The sequence below is a fragment of the Physeter macrocephalus genome, chromosome 19, assembly GCF_002837175.3.
Source record: "Physeter macrocephalus isolate SW-GA chromosome 19, ASM283717v5, whole genome shotgun sequence".
In the NCBI taxonomy this organism is placed as follows: domain Eukaryota; kingdom Metazoa; phylum Chordata; class Mammalia; order Artiodactyla; family Physeteridae; genus Physeter; species Physeter macrocephalus.
This window is the reverse complement of record NC_041232.1, coordinates 74,733,124-74,752,627: the sequence shown is the minus strand read 5'-3', so window position 1 is coordinate 74,752,627 and position 19,504 is coordinate 74,733,124. Positions and strand designations below refer to the sequence as shown.

Here is a 19,504-nt window from a genome sequence, read left to right as displayed (position 1 = left end):
TTTATTTAACTGCCAAAATAAGGGATTGGAAATCAATTAGCTATGATTTTTTTTTCCAGTGAATAAACTGTGATTCTAAGACATAGGAATTCTATTAAAACAATAAGGTAAAAATGCTCATACCAATTAAGCTACTTTGAAGTAACTCAAGTTTCCCTGCCCAGATCTCTAACTCCTGAATAACAGACACACAGGATATAATGCAAGCCCAGCTAAGGACAACAAAACTGCAAACAGTTTGAATTTTATTCCAAGTACAATGGAAAACAACAAAAACACATACATTTTTGGAAAATCATTTTGGCTGCTGTAGAAAGTGATTTGTAGAGAGACCAGTTAAGAGGCTACTATGTAAATCAACTACACTCCAATATAAAATTAAAATTAAAATTAAAAAAAAAGAGGCTATTAGAGTCAAGTAGGTGAGAGATGATCAGATTTGGCCTAGAATAGAGGTAGTAGAAATGTGAGAAGTGGTCAGGTTTGGGTTATTTTTTGATGTAGAACCAACATGTCCTGGTAGTGAAATGGATGTGGGTTTAAGTAAAAGAAAGTAAACAAGATGATTCCTAAAGACTTCATTTATTGAATTTGTAATATGGGATGCAAAAGGCAAATGAAGGGGTTTCAAGAGTTCTGTGTTTTAAGTGCATGGTGGTAGTGGGGAGTCTCCCTAGCTTTTGCCAGATTTTTAAGTGTCCCTAAACAGAAAAACACGATGTAAACATTCTCACTTAAAGGAAGAAATCAATGCTGATACTCATTAAAGGAGATCTAGCTAGCTAATGCAAAGAAGGGACAAATGAGAGACTAGGTCAACTCTTTTTATTAAATCATGCTACTTACATAGTGTCTACTGTTTATATATTGCTCTAAGGAATAGATTATCTGTGTTTAGAAAGCACAGTCTGGACAAATGAATGCAAGTTATAGAAATAAAGATTTGAACCCCACGTAGGGCTCCCTCACCTCCTTTTAAAACAGTTAGTACATGCCAATAATTGAACTCGTTGACTCTTCAAATAGAGCTATGTCATTATCAATGTACCCCTTATCTTTAAATTCCTATTAAGGTGAACTAAGTGAAATTCTATATATAGTACTCTTCTGAGAACACTGTGTTCGTATTCACAGAAGCATTTAATTCCCCTGCAATTTAATTATATCTGATAAATAACAACTTGCTATTAACTTAAGTTTTAAGACAGCATAAACAAATAACAGAAAATCAAGTATTACAGTACCATTCATTAGAGCATAATTTATTTTAAGCATAAGCCAAGAAACACCAAATAACAATAGTAACCACAGAAATCTAGAAAGTTCATATTAAATATAGGCTGAACTCAGGAACATTACTCAGCAATTATAAAAAAACTATTGAGATGTATGCCACAACACGACTGAATCTCAATGCTTTATGCTGAATGACAGAAGCCTTACACAGAGTATATAATGTATAATTTCATTTACATGAAGTCTTAGAATAGGCAGTAGTAATTTATGGTAGAAAAAATCATTATAGTGGTTCTTGGAGTGGGGGGCTGAAAGGGGTGGGGACTGACTGGGAAGGAGCATGAGGGAACTTTCTGGGGTGACAGTAATGTTCTATATATTGACAGGAGTTTGGGTTATCATGAACTGTTAAGTATGATGTTGGTTCTTGATTCTGGATAAATATTTTTCTATTATGTTATGTATCTATCTAATGTTAGTTTTCTAAGTGTTTTCTAGTATTTTCAATCACACATACAAGCCTAGGTTAGAGTATTTTCAATCACACATACAGGCCTAGGTTAGAGCCTATTTGATCACCATATATTATTCCTCCATTATACTGTTACTATTTCTCTAAAAGTTTCAAAGAAATCACCTATGCAATAGGAAGAGTTCTTGGGGAAAGCAAACACTGCTTAATTTTTGACTGGTATTATTATGGCCATTGAAAAATGTATTCTAATTCTTTTTTTTAAGTTCCAAGCCAACAATTTTTTATTCTCCAAGAAAAAAAGTTCTAATGTCTTTTTAACTAACAAAACTATAGTGTCATAAAAGTAAAAAAAAAATCTCCTAATTTATTAAAATTTATTCCATGTCAGAAAAAAATTATAGAAGGAAGTAATTTTAACTTTGATGGGGTTAACCTATAACAGATTTTGTACATAAAATGTACTTTGGAATTTAAGACTAATAGGTAATATTACAGCTCCTAGACAAATATGCTTCTTTGGATTCAGCCACAATTCTTTTCCAGGGCAAGCACATGCCTTTCCAAATACTCTAATATAAAAGAGGAAGAGTTTGGAAAAATTAGCCTCTTTTATTAAGAAAGAAGTTACTAGCACTTTCTAATATAAAGTATACCACAAAGCCTTTCTTCAAGTTCCAAGATTGTGTAACTTCTTAGTAATTCACTTTACAACTCAGAAACCGAATGATCAGGGACTTTCATCATAGTTGGCAAACCAGTAAAACCTGTATGTAAGTTTTACTAGGTCTGAAAACTAAAACCATTATACACAGTGTGACTATAAGGCATGCAGACTGATTTTATAAATCACATGAGAGTAGTCTTATTTATATATACATTTAATCTTTTAGTACTGATGACAGAAAGTAACTTTTATGATAGTTAAAAAAATGAGTTTCAGACCCTTGAAAAGGTATCTTTTATGGAAATTATATAGCACTTTAAAAGCTAAGTGTACCAGGAAAATTGATCAGCTCCTGACTGGTAAAGAGCATTGGTTAATTCAGTGAACATTTAGTGAACAACTATAGTGTACCAGGTTACTGACAGGAAGCTACAATAAAATACTGAATGATAATTTTTAAAGGTTATAGATATAACTGACTCCAAGAAGTAGAGTTAAAATTTTTCAATACATACTCCTCTCCGTACTGCTTGAATTTTTTTATTTGTGCTTTGGTATTTTTTCCCCAAACATAGTTAATACCTTTTATGATATGGGCATTTTATAATTAAAAAGTCACAAAAGTACCCAGTTCACACTTAAAGAATAGGAAGAAAAATAATGTCAAGAAATTAGCTTTAAATTCCAATTTGTTTAGTAAAGATCGTTTACTGAACCATGCCTGTGTCATGATAAGTAACAAAGAAAGAAGTATATAGTATATAAATTTAATAAACAGAAAGTAACACATTTACCTTAAAAGTAATCATATCTAAACCTGAGGTCATGCATAAACACTTTAATATGTATCCACTTAAATTAAAAATGGATCTTAGAAATCTGTCAATGGCAAAACTTACATTTATATTTTCTGATTCTCAGTTCTTCTCTAATGCTGGGACTCACTTCACTGACCCCTATGTTCAAAATATTTGAGAGCTAGAGGGAATCTTAGAGATAGTCCAACCCCTCCATCAACCCCAGTTTGATGAGAAAACTGAACCGGGTATTCATTCAATGCATATTTACTAATCCATGGTAGGGAGTAGAAAGATAAAATTCAGTAAGACTTGGTTCTTGCCTTAATAAGTTTATAAACCACTAGGTTTGTGCTGTACACAGATAACGATAATACAGTTAGACTATGTTAAAGGTTAAGCAAATTAATCTGTGAGCAAGCTAGGGGTACAAGACAAAAATTCTTACTACTGTAACTTACTAAAGGGTACAAAATGCAAATATTAAACATTAAGAACAATAATAAAATGTGACTAGAGATTTTGGTGATACATTCATAACTCTCATCATCCCACCTCATATTCTTTGGTCAACGCTCCTTACTCACATATCCATCCCTGAAGAAAAAAAAAAGCTTCAAAAAAAAAGCTTACCATGATTGTAAAGAATGCCTACAATCAGGAGCTACTTTTGCCTAGAAAAATTAGAAACTTTAAGGCTGTTGCTAGGTACTTTTCTAACAGTAATTCTATTTCCATACAGATATACATCAACAGAATAGTTACAAGACTCCCCATATGATGCAATAAAAAGCTATTGGTACAGTTTTGTTCACTTGAAACATGTCAAATGTATCTTAAAAGAGATTTGTGTCAACATTATACTAAGAATTATTAACTGATTCTGAAGATTTCCCTTCCAGATAAAACTGATCCTCAAGGTTACAAATGGCAAAAGGAGACTGAGAATAGAGAAACTGGTACATATGTACCAATAGTTGTGAGCAAAGAATGACATTTTTTTGCTGTTATTTTGTGCAAATTTAATTAATAGATGATACAAGACAGATATTCAATATAAGGTAACAAAAAAGGTAGACATATACCAAACACATATGCAGAAATAACTTACTATGCAAAATTCATTCTCTGTGTTCATATACCAGAAAGAAGATGGTATTTCATGTCACTAAAAACACCAAACTCAATTTACACTGCACAGTTATAGGATTAGGTGCCAATTAATGGTGGAATAGTGGAGTTATAACTCCCACTACAAATTTTTCTTGTTTTACCAGAATTTACTACATGCAAATTTTGACAAAAATACTTTAAAATGCTTTACTTTAAATTGCTTTAAAGAAAAGTACAAAGTACAACACCATATAACCACCACCTGATATGAACAACTGCTAACAGTTTGCAATTTAAAAAGAAATAATACCTTAAAGTTCATGTCCCTAATGTTTCCCTCCTCAAGGGCAATCACAATAATGGATTTAGTGTGACTCTAGTTGATGCTTTTATATCTATAATACATATACAAGTACCCACAAATAATATATTGTTTTATGTGTTTGAAAATTTACATAATGGTATAGAACTGTGTGTAATGCTCCACAACAGACCTGAGATCTGATTAAAGGCTGCTAAGATTTCCATTTTATGAATATACCATAACTAATGTTTCCATTATGTATGGCCAAGAGGACGGTTTCCGACCTTGTACACACCTCGTTACGCACCCTCATAAGTTCCAGATAAATATTTACACGTGGAAAAGCTGGGTTGAAGGGTGTGCACATCTTCAACTTTTCTAGATTTTATCAAAATATTCTTCAAAGTAGTTGTATCGACACTTCTACTGGTAGCACAAGAGTGCCTGCTTCCTCCATATCAGGAATACTAAGTGTTGTCAGACATCTTCATTTTTGCCAAAAGGCTGGGTATTGTGAAATGCATTTCCCTGATTACTAGTGAATTTGAGCAACTTTTCATTGCTTTGCTTCTTTTTGAATTACCTATTTTTATCCTTTGCCTATTTTTCATTAGGCTATTTTTCCTTCTCTTAATTTATAGGCATTCTATACAGATTCTAAATTTGAAATACTTTTTGACTGTTACATGTATATGGCAAATATGTACTCCTAGTCTGTGGCTTGCCTTTTACTTTATGTTAGCTTTTTACATACAGGAAGTTTAATTTTGTTACAAATATATCAGTCTCTTACTTTAAAGTGTACAATTTTTATGTCTAAGAAATCCTTACCTCAAGGTCATAAATATGTTTTAATATTTTCTTCCAAAAGTTTTCAAGTTCCATTTCCCACATTTAGTATATTAATTCATTTGGAGACTTTGTTTTGGTGTGTGTGTATGTATATGGTAGGAGGTAAAGAAATAATTTCCCTCTAGAAGGAGAAAAATTTATTGAATAGCCTACCCTTCCCACACTGATTTGACTCTTTTTCCTATACAAAAGACTCCTTGAGCTTGTTTCTGGTCTGTAATCTCTTTCTTACTTCACTCTGTCTACCTCTGCTCTTCTTTGCTTTTAAAGTATTTGTTCTGTAGATGGCAACATATATTGATTTTTTAAAACTATTATTAAGTTCCAAAAAAATAAATAAATAAAGGGAAAAAACCCCTTTTCTGGCCATCCGTTAGTTATAAAATTGAGTAAGTAACCACTGTCTAAGAACACAGAAAGAAATTATATTTAAAAATAACTTACATGAATGTGATTAAACACATCTGTAAAAATGTAGGTACAATGCCTTTACAGACATAAAATACAATGCATTAACTGTATGGTAGTAGATTTTAATGAACCATTACAAAATCCTAAATCCAATGTTTGCCTTTTCATAATTTATTTTACACTTATACAGACTTACTGCAAATGATAATAAATATTAATTCAGCTGACTCTCACAACAGCTCTGTGAGGTAGGTACCGTTATCCTCATTTTTAGATGAAGAGACTGAGGCACTGAGAGATTAAGTTACTTATTCAAAGTCACAAGGATAAAAAAGTAGCAGAAACAGGATCCAAGCCAGGTAGTCTGACTCCAAACTGTGCTCTTAACTCACTATGCTATACAGCTTTTTTCCTTAAAATGAGCAGACTTCTTTGATCTAATTTATGGTGGGTACTCAAATAGAAATGCTATCAAATTTTCCTGTGAATTTCAAGTACAAATGTTCCCAGTATGTTTTTTAATCCTATAAATTAGTACTAGCAGACATCACCTATCTTTCTCAGTCTTTTATCATCAGCAAATCTGATCTAGTTTTCCCTCATCACTTCATATATTTTTTCTTATAAAAGAAAGAAGTAACTATAAAATGAGTTTTTGAAGTCCTCTCACATATATACCCTCATGTAAACTTCATTAAAACCCTATAACTAGCAGTGGACAGAAATGCTATTTCTGATTACTATGCTTTACACAGAATAAGAAGGCTCTAAAAGGCTAAGTAATTTACCCAAGGTAACAGAGCTGTAAGTGGCAGAGCAGAACTGAGGATCAGATATCAGTACTACAAGTTGAGTGGTCTTCAAAAAATAGGCCAAGTTCAAAAGTATAGATGGTATAGACTGGCACAGACCTACTGTTGTTTTAGCAGTTATGCATCTTTCCACGGCTACTGTTTTACCAAGCCCATATTTCTCTATTTTATTCATACCAGTGTGAGAGATCTGTCATGTAGCTTGCTATAATCCAAATATATCAGCTCTAGAACAGTCTTCTTGATCCTGTCATAGTTAAGTGTTATCTTTTGCTGAATCTTAGTAAATACCATTGCTGTATTCAATTATATCAGGTATTCATTTCTCAGAAATCTGAAGAATCTATTTTTAAAGTGAATTAGATAATTTACATTCAACTTGTTCAGATTTCCTGGGCAGATGTCCTTAGTTTGTAGAAACTATATGCATATGAGGAATTAGAGAGTTATCATGCTCCAGCAAAATGGGGGACAGCAACCACTTTAAAAATTAATTGGAGGGAGGGAGACGCAAGAGGGAAGAGATATGGGGATATATGTATATGTATAACTGATTCACTTTGTTATAAAGCAGAAACTAACACACCATTGTAAAGCAATTATACTCCAAAAAAGATGTTAAAAAAAATTAATTGCAGGTACACACAATGTTCACTGCAGCACTATTTATAATAGCCAGGACATGGAAGTAACCTAGGACATGGAAGCAACCTAAGCGTCCATCAACAGATGAATGGATAAAGAAGATGTGGCACATATATATAATGGAATATTACTCGGCCATAAAAAGAAATGAAATTGAGTTATTTGTAGTGAGGTGGATAGACCTAGAGTCTGTCATACAGAGTGAAGTAAGTCAGAAAGAGAAAAACAAATACCCTATGCTAACACATATATATGGAATCTAAAAAAAAAAAAAAATTGGTTCTAATGAACCTAGGGGCAGGACAGGAATAAAGACACAGACGTAGAGAATGGACTTGAGGACACAGGGATGGGGAAGGGTAAGCTGTGATGAAGTGAAAGAGTAGCATTGACATATATACACTACCAAATGGAAAACAGATAGCTAGTGGGAAGCAGCTGCACAGCACAGGGAGATTAGCTCGGTGCTTTGTGACCACCTAGAGTGGTGGGATAGGGAAGGTGGGAGGGAGACACAAGAGGGAGGGGATATGGGGATATATGTATACATATAACTGATTCACTTTGTTATACAGCAGAAACTAACACAACACTGTAAAGCAAATATACTCCAATAAAGATGTTAAAAAAATTAATTGCAGGTACAAATTTCCAATTGTAAGATAAATAAGTCTTGGGGATGGAATGTACAGCATGGTGACCATAGTTAACAAGACTGTTTTGTGTATTTGAAAGTTGCTCAGAGAGTAGATCTTAGGAGTTCTCATACAGGAAAAAAAATTGTAACTTTGTGTGGTGACGGATGCTAACTAAACTTACTGTGGTAATCATTTCACAATATAGACATATATCAAATCATTCTGTTGGACACCTAAAACTAATAAAATGTCATATGACAATTAGATCTCAAAAAAAAGTTAATTGTAATACTGAAACAAACACTCATATGATAAGGGAGTTGAAGTAGATCAATCCTAAACTAACGCAAAACCCCAAAAAATCAACCAAAGAGGAGCTGTGTTCAAAATATGGCCAAACAGCAAAACATAATTCACTTAAGCATCAACAAGTATTTTTTTAGTATAAATAATTTACAAACCACATTTTATCATCCACTCTCACAGTACTTATAGGTAGAAGCCAATAAAAACAACTACCTGAAAGAAAAAAATAGGCTATTAATATTTAAGACCCTTCTCAATAGATATTTGTAATTTAGATATAAGTAGACCGTATTTTTACATCAAGGTAAGTGTTCTTTTTCAGTTAATCATCCTAAAACCATGGGAGTTAAGGAGGTGGGCACAATTAAAAGCCATCATATAAAAACAAATTAACCGAATTTAGTTTTTGACCTAAATATACTAAACAAAATGAAAATTACACTAATCCTGGAACGTTTTTTCCAACAAATATTTTTTAAAAAACAAGCGAAGAAACAGATAAGCATACATTCTGAAGATCACCCCTAAAGTAGAAAGTGTAAGTTTAATTTTTGACAGAAATAAGGCCTGTTTCCCCTGATTAATGCCCCTATCTTGCTTCCTTTTAAACTATGTACCACAATGGCTTGAAACATCATACTGCATTTTAAAATCTCTTTATTAATTGGTGAGCCAGATAATGGTAAGCATGTTCTCAGATGTTTTAAACAAGGCAAAACATAAAATAAACATTATCTTCTCTTTACCCTCACTTTCTTGCCTCTCCATCAAGAACATAAACTCAAGGACATACACTAAACTTCTTCTGGATTCCTACAATCCTTAGTTGATCACAGTTTAATAAATGTATTGATCAATGTAAAATATTGAATACCAACTATACTCGTCACTGTTCTAGGCAATGAAAATATCTGACTAAATTTCCACAAGAATTAATAAGTTTGAAGCTACTGAAAGGCATAGGCAAAAAAATGACAGTCATGTAAGAGATAAATTTAGGAATCTATATGGTCCAGACAACAGTAGGAAGTCTCATTCAGCTAAAAGCAGTGAACCTAATAAATTTTAGAAATATTCTGTTGATACTCTCTTGTTAGAAGCCAGAGGAAGCACTAAACCCAATTCCAACCTAACAGGGAGGAACTACCGTACTTTGTAAAGCAGAAGAGATGGGAACTCTGGAAGATGGTAATCATATAGCACAGTGATGCTAAGAAAGGAACAGAGCACAGTGAGATACATATTCTTTCACAGTTTTGAGAAAAGATAGGCAAGGTAATGAAACAGAAAATTTTAAAAAGGAGAAAGATGACTCAAGAAGTCTGTAGGCTCACAAGTTAAATTGTTAAATTCAATCATAAATGCCTCCTGATAAGCAGCCTTAAAAAATTTGAAAGCATGAGAAATACAGAATAAAAGAAATCCATCATTGAAAGGCATAAGTTATTTGACCACCTACTGTCTCTACAAAGAACTGGCTCATCCTAAGCAATTACAGTCCAATTTTGATTAGAACTCTAAGGCTTAGAGTGGAAGCAGCATTCCTCCGGATAAGATACTACAATCTGTTCAGTGCTAATCGATGGCATTGGCACAACTTTTATCTTGCAATCTAATTGGAAAGCAAAACAATTACCAAATTGGCTCAACTGGCAAAAATACAGGGAAAAATATATAATTAATGTGTGTGTATATTCAAGCAAGTAAAATGAAATACAAAAGATCTAATTATTTTAACAAATGGATCTAGTAGGAACATCACAATGATGCTGAAACAATTTATCAAACACCGAGACTTCATTAGAGCTCATTTTAAATTTTTCTACTGAAAACATCACTTATAAAGCTATAATTCTTTTAATTTTTGAATGTTTTATAAATATAGACTACTCTTCTAATCAAGAAAAAAGATTAAATATAGTATGAAGACTTCTTACAGTATTTTAAAACCACCACTATACTAGTATTAACCGAGGTCAACAGACTTTTGGGTAAACGATTTAGTAAATCTTACAAAATTAAATTGCTTTTTGACATCTTTAAAGAAAACTACTTTTGAATATACATGTATTATTCTGAAGTATTATGAATTTTCAGATCAGACACACATCAATCAAAAAATACATAAAAACAAATAAAGATAATTTAATGTTTTAGATAATCATACTATCAATCTTTATACTGTTTATAATTAACCAAAAAGTAGTTATTGAGTATTATAAAGTTATGACCCAACTAGCAACAGCTGACATGCTAGAACTGAACATAGAGGACCTTAAAACAGACAGTAGTCTGGTCCTAAAGAAGGATTCATCCTTAGAATCTAAAACAGAATTTGTGTGATTAGGAGCTTAGTCAAAATCTTCAAAACATGGTACTAACCACAGTTTTACAGACTTATTTTAGCATTTATCTATTTTCTGACTGTATTAAGACATTTAAATGCACTGATATTTTGACATACACAATGCACTTGCATTTAAGCTATATTAAAGTTTGTGCTATAAATATCTGTACATTTATAGGAGGAATATTTAAGAAATATTTCTTTTTTTATGATGCCATCATAGGCCTAAATTTAAAAGCTAAAACTATAAAACTTCTAGAAGAAAATACACAAGAAAATTGTTGCAACCTTAGGATAGGCAAATATTTCTTATTTAGGACACGAAGAGCACAAATCATTATGGAAAAAACCCGATTAACTGGACTTGATAAAATTAAAAACCTTTGTTCATAAGACCCATTATTAAAAAATGAAAAGGCAAACCATACTGGGAGAAAAAATTTCCAAAACACATACTTGATAAAGGACTTGGGTCCAGAATATATAAAGAACTATAACTCAATAACAAGCTGGGAACAGACATTTCACAAAAGATACATTAATGGCAATACACACACACATACACACACATGCACACACCCAATGGCAAAAAGCTCAGAAGAAATAGCTCAGCATCACTAGCCCTCAAGAAATGAAAATTAAAACCACAATGAAATACCACAGCACTCTCACTAGAATGAGTTAAATAAAAAGCCTGAAAATACCAAGTGTTTGGGGGATGTATAGAAATTAAAACTCTCATACACTGGTGATGGAAATTTTAAATGATACAACCATTTTGTAAAAACAGTTTGACCGTTTCTTACAAATTTAAATATATACTAAGTATATGACCCAGCAATTCTATTCCTAGGTATTACCCAAAAGAAATATGTCCATGCAAAACTTATACAAGAATGTTCATGGCAGCTTTATTCATATAGGCCAAAAATGGAAAAAACACAAATGGCTAACAGATGAATGGATAAACCAAAAAAGGAATGAACTATTAATACACATAAAAACATTATTTGGATAAATTTCAAAAACATTTTACTGAGCAAAGGAAGCCAAACAGAAAAGACTATATGCTCCGGAACTGCATTTATATGAAATTTTAAAATAGACAAAACTTAACTAAGGAAGTGGTTCTCAGTTGGGGAAATTTTGCCCTCCCCTTCCTTGGACAGTGCTGGTGACATTTTTTGATTGTCACAACTTAGGGAATGGGGTCGGGGTGGTTGCTACTGGTATCTAGCAGACAGAGAGGCCAGCGATGCTGTTAAACATTCTAGAATGCAGAGGACACTAACACAGCAAAGAATTATCAGGCCCAAAGTTTCGATAGTGCCTAGGCCAAGACTGGAAAATTGTGTTCTACAGTGGTCAGTGATGGTCTTGGGATACTGAATGCAAAGGAAATTGAAGGAGTTCTGGGGACAATAAAAATGTTTTATATTTTATTTGTAGTAGTAATTTGTTTTCCAAAACTCATCACACTGTACACTTGAAATGGGCATTTTATTGTATGCAATTTTACCTCAAAGTTGATGGTAAAAATTACAGTGTCTGTCAACTAATATAAAGCTATATAAAACAGTTTAAAACAATTTTTGCTTTTTAAATTATATGGATAGAAAAGACAGAAAAGGCAATTACCACTGGTTGGATTATGGGTAATTTTGATTTTTTTTCCCTGTTGCTCATTTGTTTTGTATTAACTTGAAAATATATTATCTAAAATATATTATCTAATTATATATTTTTGAGTTATACCCAAAACAGGTCCAATTAAATGAGGATAATAGAAAAGCACAACTGCAGATGAATATTTGATTGTAGTTAAATTTTGATTTTTGATCACAGGACTTAAGTTATTTCAAGAAAGTATAAAAATGTATAATGCAAAGGCATTTAGAAGTCAATTTTTACTCTAAAACACCTCTATAATATTTAGTTTAAATTATAAATATATTTGTATACAAAAGGTTTTTAAGAGACATTTTCACTATAAACAGTGATATCATGCCATAATAAGATAGGGTGAACAGGATAATAAATTCTTTTAAATTAAATAGAATAAAGTTATGAAGTAAGGAATAACCCATTTCATTATATTTATATAGTAGAAAAACACAGCAGATGCAATTTAATTATGTTCAACAACAGGCCAGGAACTGTACAAACTGTGAGGAATATAAAGATGACCCTCAAGAATTGACTATCTAATGGAGAAAAATGATACTGTTAACAAATCAAATACAAAAAGTTAAAAGCAACGGTTGAGGTTTGAAAATAGTACAATGAAAGAACCAAACAACCAAGCCTGGAGAGTGTGGGAAACATTTACAAAGATGACATTTGAGCTGGGTCTTGAGGAGTAGTAAGAGCCTATCAGGTGAAAATCATTATTAGATAGTTCAAAAATCTGAAACCAAACAAAGAAAGCCAACTACCTAACAATTTTGTTACACTGCTCTTTGTTACATTTTATGGTCTTAAAGGTCAGCAATGAGAAAATCGTTTCCAGAAATGGAATATTATCCTATAATATTGAGCAAGGAAGTTACACCTGCTGAGAAAACTCCATATTCAAGAGAGAAATATGCTCAGTATTTACCCTGATACAAAGTGCACTCTTTGCACTTTCACTACATCTAACTTAGGAAATATAAGTTTCTGGCACCATTTAAAAGTATAGACAAAAAATAATCAGTTGGGTTACAATTTTAAAACTGTATATTTAACATTTGTTAGTAAATTCCAGTTGGCCTCACATAACACACAAAATCACCTCACACCATTAATAAGGGAAAAAATCTAAGATGCCTCTCAAAAGGGGTGGGTCCTAAGAATACAGTATACATCCTTGACAGCACGTTTTAAAGCCAAAAGAAATGTTTATAAATATATGATGAATGAAGTAAACGACTACTCTATATTGCTAACAATGACTATAACAAGGTAAAAAAGTTAATTCCTAACTTAGGCAGAGGAAAAAGCCTGTGAGGTGGTGAGACCAGCAGATACACTGCAGGTAGAACTTGCCTAGCCAGCTCCTTAGACTTCCTGTAATTTTGGAAACCTACTGAAATTAAGGAACAGAAATGGAATTAAATTGAGTTTAAACAGAACAAATTTTATGCAACAGAAAACCTAATTTTTGAGTGAGCAAGTCACCCCAAAGACAAAGGGTCTTCAAGTGGATCTGATTTCGTGGAGAGAAATTTCCTATTCTTTTCTCTCTTGACTTTGAGTCAAATAATTACTGCGAACAATTAAAGGAACACTGTTTCCAGGTAGTGGTGATTCAGGGGATTGGAGAAAACGGAAAAAGGATTAAAGCGATAAACCAAGGTTGCAAGGGAGTCTTCTGGAGTCACGTAATAGCCAGTGAACTAGAAACGCTGGCTATTTAGTAGATCCCGACACCAAGAGTGGAGCCAGGAGCAGGTGCAAGTCCAGCCAAGAGCTGGAGGCAGGCAGGCAGAGAACAGTCACTGCCAGATCCTTTTGCTTCCACCGCAAAAGATCACTCCTCGCCCCAACTCTCTAACCAAAATATTCCTCATACTCAGTACCCGTCCGGAAGTACCCCCTCCCCACAACTACCCCTTGCAATCCCAACAGGCCAGCCGGAGTGACAGGGCTGTTGTTCACTTACTGAGCTGTCCCCCACCCGACGTAGTACTCGGCTCCCGACCTCCTGCGCTTCCAACGCCGGCTGCTCCAGGGATCCCCGGCGCTCCTAACCCCGGCGGGGTCCCGCTCTGCCTCTCGAAGTTGCCGGGATTGGAGAAGTAGTCGCGCAGCCGAGGGAGCTCGCGGCCGCTCTCTAACAGCTCGGTGTGCAGCTCCAGGGCTGTCAGCAAGTATTGATCGCGCAACAACTGAGCCGCGATCGCATCAATTGACAATCGGGCCGGGGTCTCCCCGGTGCCCCCCAGTGCCACCGCAGCCGCCGACGCCTCCCCAGGGAGCCCTGGTCTTGCACTGCTCCCTAAGGCCACGGGATCCTGGGGCGATAGCGAGTCCGCAGAGCCAGGATCTAGGCCGACCCCGGAACTCAGCCGAAGTCCTGTCCGCCGCTCGTCGGTCGCTGAAACCTCGTCGTCGTCCTCGTCCGAATCGCTGAGGAATGGATTCACGCCGCCGCCGCCACCTCCAGGCGCCATTGCCGCCATCTTATACTGTCAGGAGCGTGGGCGCCTCCCTGTCTGGCTCTGACAGGCCGCAGCCTGAATCCCCACTAAGCCTCAGCGGGCACTGGGCACCTCCAGGGCCCCGGATTAGCCACGTCCCGCCTCCTCACTTGGAGACCAGGCCCAGGCTCGGAGGCAAACGGTCTGGAAGCAGCACCACCCGCTGCCTCAGCCGCAGCTGCTGCAGCAGCCCGGCTCTGCAGGCGTCTTCCTGGTCCCCAGTCTCGCGAGAAATGGAGCGTGCCGTGCCCCCTCTCCCCGCCCCAGCCCCGCCCCCGCCCCGCCCGTTCTCCCCACTAATGAGCAAAGATAGAGGGCCCCGCTCCCCGCTCAAAGACAAAATCCCGCCCCCACTCCTTTTTGATTGGCTTAATGAGGTATGGGGCGGGGACTGGAGTTACGGAGGGCTGACCCAAGAATTATCGCGAGAGCAGCTTCTGGCCAGGTAAGTGTCAGGGGCGTTCCGTGGTTGAGGAGCGGTTTTGATGGTGGCTTAGGAACATTCTCTTGGATGTCCTTTCGGGAACAGAGGGGAACTCTGACCTCGAGCTGGGTCCCGCCTTCGCGGTGAGGAGGCCCCATTCCTGAGATCAGGCCTGACCTGTATAAGCCCAGGTAAAGTCCGGGACTAGTGGGGGAGAGGTGCGGTGGCCCCGAAAGTGGCCTCACGCCCGCCGCCGAGCTGCTTCACTTTTCCTTAGCACATTTCACTTTTTCTGCTGTGTGCCGCCAACTGATGACATTTTCTCCGCACGTGTAACAAGTGCCCAGGGCAGGGGCTGTAGTCAGAATGTGGCTTCCTTTCTCTTCCTTGCCTTCCCAGCTGTGTGTCCGTTTGCCCTGGAGGCCTGGGAGAGCGCCTTCTCGCCACCGAGTTAGTAGTGATAGGGCAGGATGCCATAGGGTGGGGTGTGGGAGATGGAGAGAGTAAATGGAAAATGGAACTCAGAGGTTTGGATTTGCGTGGATCAGAGAATACCCTGATAGCCTCGACTTCAATAGCAAACTGTTAGGATCTCAGGATTTAATACACAGGGATGCTTCAAAATATCAAATGCAGTCCCTCAGTGGAGGGAAAAGTAAACTTAATCCTAGAGACGTTCAATGACCCGGTCAAGTCAACTCCATCAATAAGTATTCAAAGGAACTAAAGTCAGTTCTTTTATGTCCAAAGCCATTCTTTCTCCGCTATGCCTTGCAACATTTCTGACTTGTACATTTAGGCTGGAGTCAAGGTACTGACTGTGGAACTGAGAAATTGTTTTCAAACTTGACTGCTATTGACAGTTTTGATATCCTTTATCAAATGTTAGCACAGTATACTAAGTTCGGACAGTATACAAAGTATACAGTATACTGTATACTTTGGACAGTATATATATATTGGACAGTATACAAAAATGTTAGCACAGTATACAAAGTTTGCCACTTTTGCACTTTTAGATTTCCCTGTCATTCTGCATAGGTTCTTCCTTTAAGCACCAAAATAGAGGTGGCAATAATTATGTTATCAGGTAAGTTATGTTACATTGAAGCAGTGAAGTATCTCCTTTAGGTCTGTGGAAAAATAAAAATATAGTGTTCTTATACAGCCTTAGGTCAGGTTATTGGTTTACATGTAAATGTATACCACCAGTTAAATGTTGGCTTTAATTTCAGTTTACCCAGGCTCAGTAAACTAAAATTTTCATTTGAATGAGGCTTTGGATTTTTCGTTTTGTTTTTGGTAGAAGTTTTTGATGTTATTAATACTAAGAATTCAAAGTATTTTTTATAGAACATTAGCTCCTAATGTTTGAATTCTAAATTTTTTTGTGTGTGAGCCATATATTGAAGAAAAGCATGGAAAAAAAAATCCTGGATCTTAGAAAAAGAGTATCAAACTAGTCAATGCGGTTACATATTTCTTAGCTAAAAGGATTGCTGCTCCTTATTGAGTTTGCCAGAGAGACTGAAAATGGAACCAATTTCTGGAATGGAGGAATGGAAGGGATTAGGGAATGGCATGGAAAGGGCATGATTAGAAATGGGTTGTTTGTATAGTACAATATTTCCATCTCTATAATGGGGAATTTTAGAAATCTTTTGTATTTAGGGTCCCTGCACTTAGGGTCTTCCCTTAGAGGATTGTGCTTATTAGGTTGAAGAGCCTAAAGTTCATATACCAGTTCTGCCAGTTATTTACTGTGAGACTTTTAAAAGTTCCTTGACTTCTCTCAGCCCTCATCTGTCGAGGGGATGCTGAAAGTATATAGAATTAGGAATGTGCTTGTCACCGTACCTGGTACCTAGTACACAATAAATGTTATAGTCAGTTCTCAATTAATGTAATACTAGTATATGGAGAACATTTGACAGACTTTTAAAAATAAAGCAAAACAAACCCGTTGTCAATTGTTTAGTAGCTACAGCCAGAAAAAGCAATTAAGGTAGTAGGCCCCAAAGGGAATATCTTTAATTTAAGGTCTGATTTCTAAAATGAATGTTGAAAATATCCGTAGATTTAAAATATGTTTCCTCAGAGAGTTGTAAGAAGTTGGGTGTAGAAGTCCTTCCATGATTGGCTTCCTATAACACGTCTGTAGTTTCCTGATTCTACTTCGTATACTATAATCATGGACTTGTTTATGTGACCTTCCAAGCCCATAACAAATCAACTGGCCAGTCTTCTCAGTAAGTACTTTTCTCTTCCGCAATACATAGAGGTTTACTTACCAATTAAAAATGGTTAAGAAATAACACATACTAGAATATTAATAATTGCTGATCTCTACTTTTAGTAATTTGCTTTTAATATTGTTGAGAAATTTTCTTTCTGCTTAGCAAGATCTGCATTAATTTGGTCTTTACAGCTAATGTTTCACTGAATAATATGGATAGTCATTGAAGTTTGTACCTTAGTGATGAAAATATAAAAGATCGCTTTTTTCCAGGCACTTAAATCATTTTTGTGTTTAAAAAATTATTTTTTGCTTTAGTAGTTTTAAAATAACCACAAGTAATATTTTAAATACAAGTTTTTCATTGACTTAAAGTTTTATAAGTATCTAATTTTTTATACATTTTTATACATTCTAATTTTTTAACATTGTTTTTCATTATGTGGTAAACATCCCACAGATATAAGCTAAATAACTTTTATTGATACGGTTATGTGTATTTTAAAATTTTTAGTAATTATTCATTTATTTTGGTGGTTTCCAAATGATTCATCCATGACAAAGTTTTCTTTTTCACTAAATCTGAATAAAAAGTGATTTTTTAAAAACAGAAATATTAAGTAATAATATTACTTAATTACATGTGCTTAGCAATAATAAAATAAGTAGTATGTGAAGAATGATATTTTGGAATCACCGAAATTTTATGTATAGTAAATGACTTAAACATAAAAGTTGTTGTGGTTGTTTTTAACTATCCTGAATCTTCACAGTTCATGCGTATGTTCTGGAGGAGGAATAAATAGAGAAACTAGGCAGCCTCTATTGGCTATCGTGCATATTACATTTCCCTTTGAAATGATAATTGTAAGTCATTTATTAGTCCTTAGTAAGTGCCCAGGACTGTGATGAGTGCTGGAGAAAGCCTGTCTTGCTGTCCTGGAATCAGCTTTAAATGATAGAGACAGACATTACTACAAATAGTCAGAGTCATAGCCATATAATTGTAACCTGAAGTAAAGGTTTTGGCTTCTGATTTGGACTGCATAGTCCTTGAGGAAGTGATGCTTGAGAGTGCAAGGTAGGGACTTGTCTAGGATCCCACTGTCACTATATAGCAGAGCTAGATTTTTATGTTGGCTGTTACAGCTTCAGGGTCAAAGTTCTCAAATACAATTTTTGTTTCACTACTTCAATAAGGTTGTGGGTAGTGGAAAATTTGTATTATCCTTTAACACATAAACTTTGATACTTTATATAGAAGAGTTGTGTAATAGCAATGGAGAAAAGAAAGAGCGTAAGTCCAGGGAGTTATTTGTAAATACAAATGAAAGTGAGAAGTGATATACATATTTCCTTATTTATAAGCATGAAAAGGAGAGTACTCAGGTTTCCATGGTAAAGAGGAGTATTTAAATCTGTGTGAGCTTCTGTACATCTAGATGTATACAGTATGTACTTTAGTTGTAAATAGAGTTTAAGATCTAACTGAAATGAATTAAGTACTTGAAAAATGACTTACTTTGCATAACTAAATATGATACCTGATAGATGGGGTCCTGAGCTAGAGGACAGAAAAAAGGATAAGTGAATAGAATATTATGAATAATTTTGGAATAATAAATTTGACAATTTGGATGAAATGGACAAATGGACAAATTAAAAGATACAACTACCAAAACTTACTCAACAAGTAGTAAATAATCGTAACATCTCTCAGTATATGAAGAATTTATAGTTAAAAACCTTCCAACAAAGAAAACTCTGAGCCATTGGTTTCATTGGTGAATTCTGTTACACAAGAAAGGAAGAAATAATATAAATTCTACACAGACTCTTCCAAAAAATGAAAGAGGTAACAGCACTTCCCAGTGCATTGTCTGATACCAAAACCAGAGAAAAAAGAAAATTATAGTCTAATATCTCCAATAAATATTACTTTAAAATGCTAAATAGTATTTCAGGAAATAAAATCCAATAGTATATGGAAAGGATAATACTTAATGATCAAGTGGGGTTTATTCTGGGAGTGCAAGCTTGGTTTAACGTTTGAAATTCAATCA

At 35.1% G+C, this 19,504-nt stretch overlaps 2 protein-coding genes across 13 annotated transcripts in view; one reads left to right on the top strand and one right to left on the bottom strand.

Moving 5' to 3' along the window:
- The window catches only part of RELCH (RAB11 binding and LisH domain, coiled-coil and HEAT repeat containing), a 120,171-nt gene extending 105,182 nt beyond the window's left edge, over nucleotides 1-14,989 (bottom strand). For all 8 annotated transcript variants that reach the window (XR_003677109.1, XR_003677110.1, XM_028479955.2 and 5 more), the window contains exon 1: nucleotides 14,244-14,989. Coding sequence is in view for 6 of the 8 variants with exons in the window: in XM_028479955.2 (XP_028335756.1) it covers nucleotides 14,244-14,763 (520 nt within the window). In the remaining 2 variants the exon portion in view is untranslated. The remainder of the gene's footprint in view (nucleotides 1-14,243) is intronic.
- A 251-nt stretch (nucleotides 14,990-15,240) lies between these two features.
- PIGN (phosphatidylinositol glycan anchor biosynthesis class N) overlaps nucleotides 15,241-19,504 on the top strand; it is a 113,608-nt gene continuing 109,344 nt past the window's right edge. For 4 of the 5 annotated variants that reach the window (XM_028480277.2, XM_028480276.2, XM_024133950.2 and 1 more), the window contains exons 1-2: nucleotides 15,241-15,396; nucleotides 17,304-17,454. The gene's annotated coding sequence lies outside the window, so the exon portion shown is untranslated. The remainder of the gene's footprint in view (nucleotides 15,397-17,303; nucleotides 17,455-19,504) is intronic. The other variant, XM_024133951.3, reaches the window with a different exon arrangement.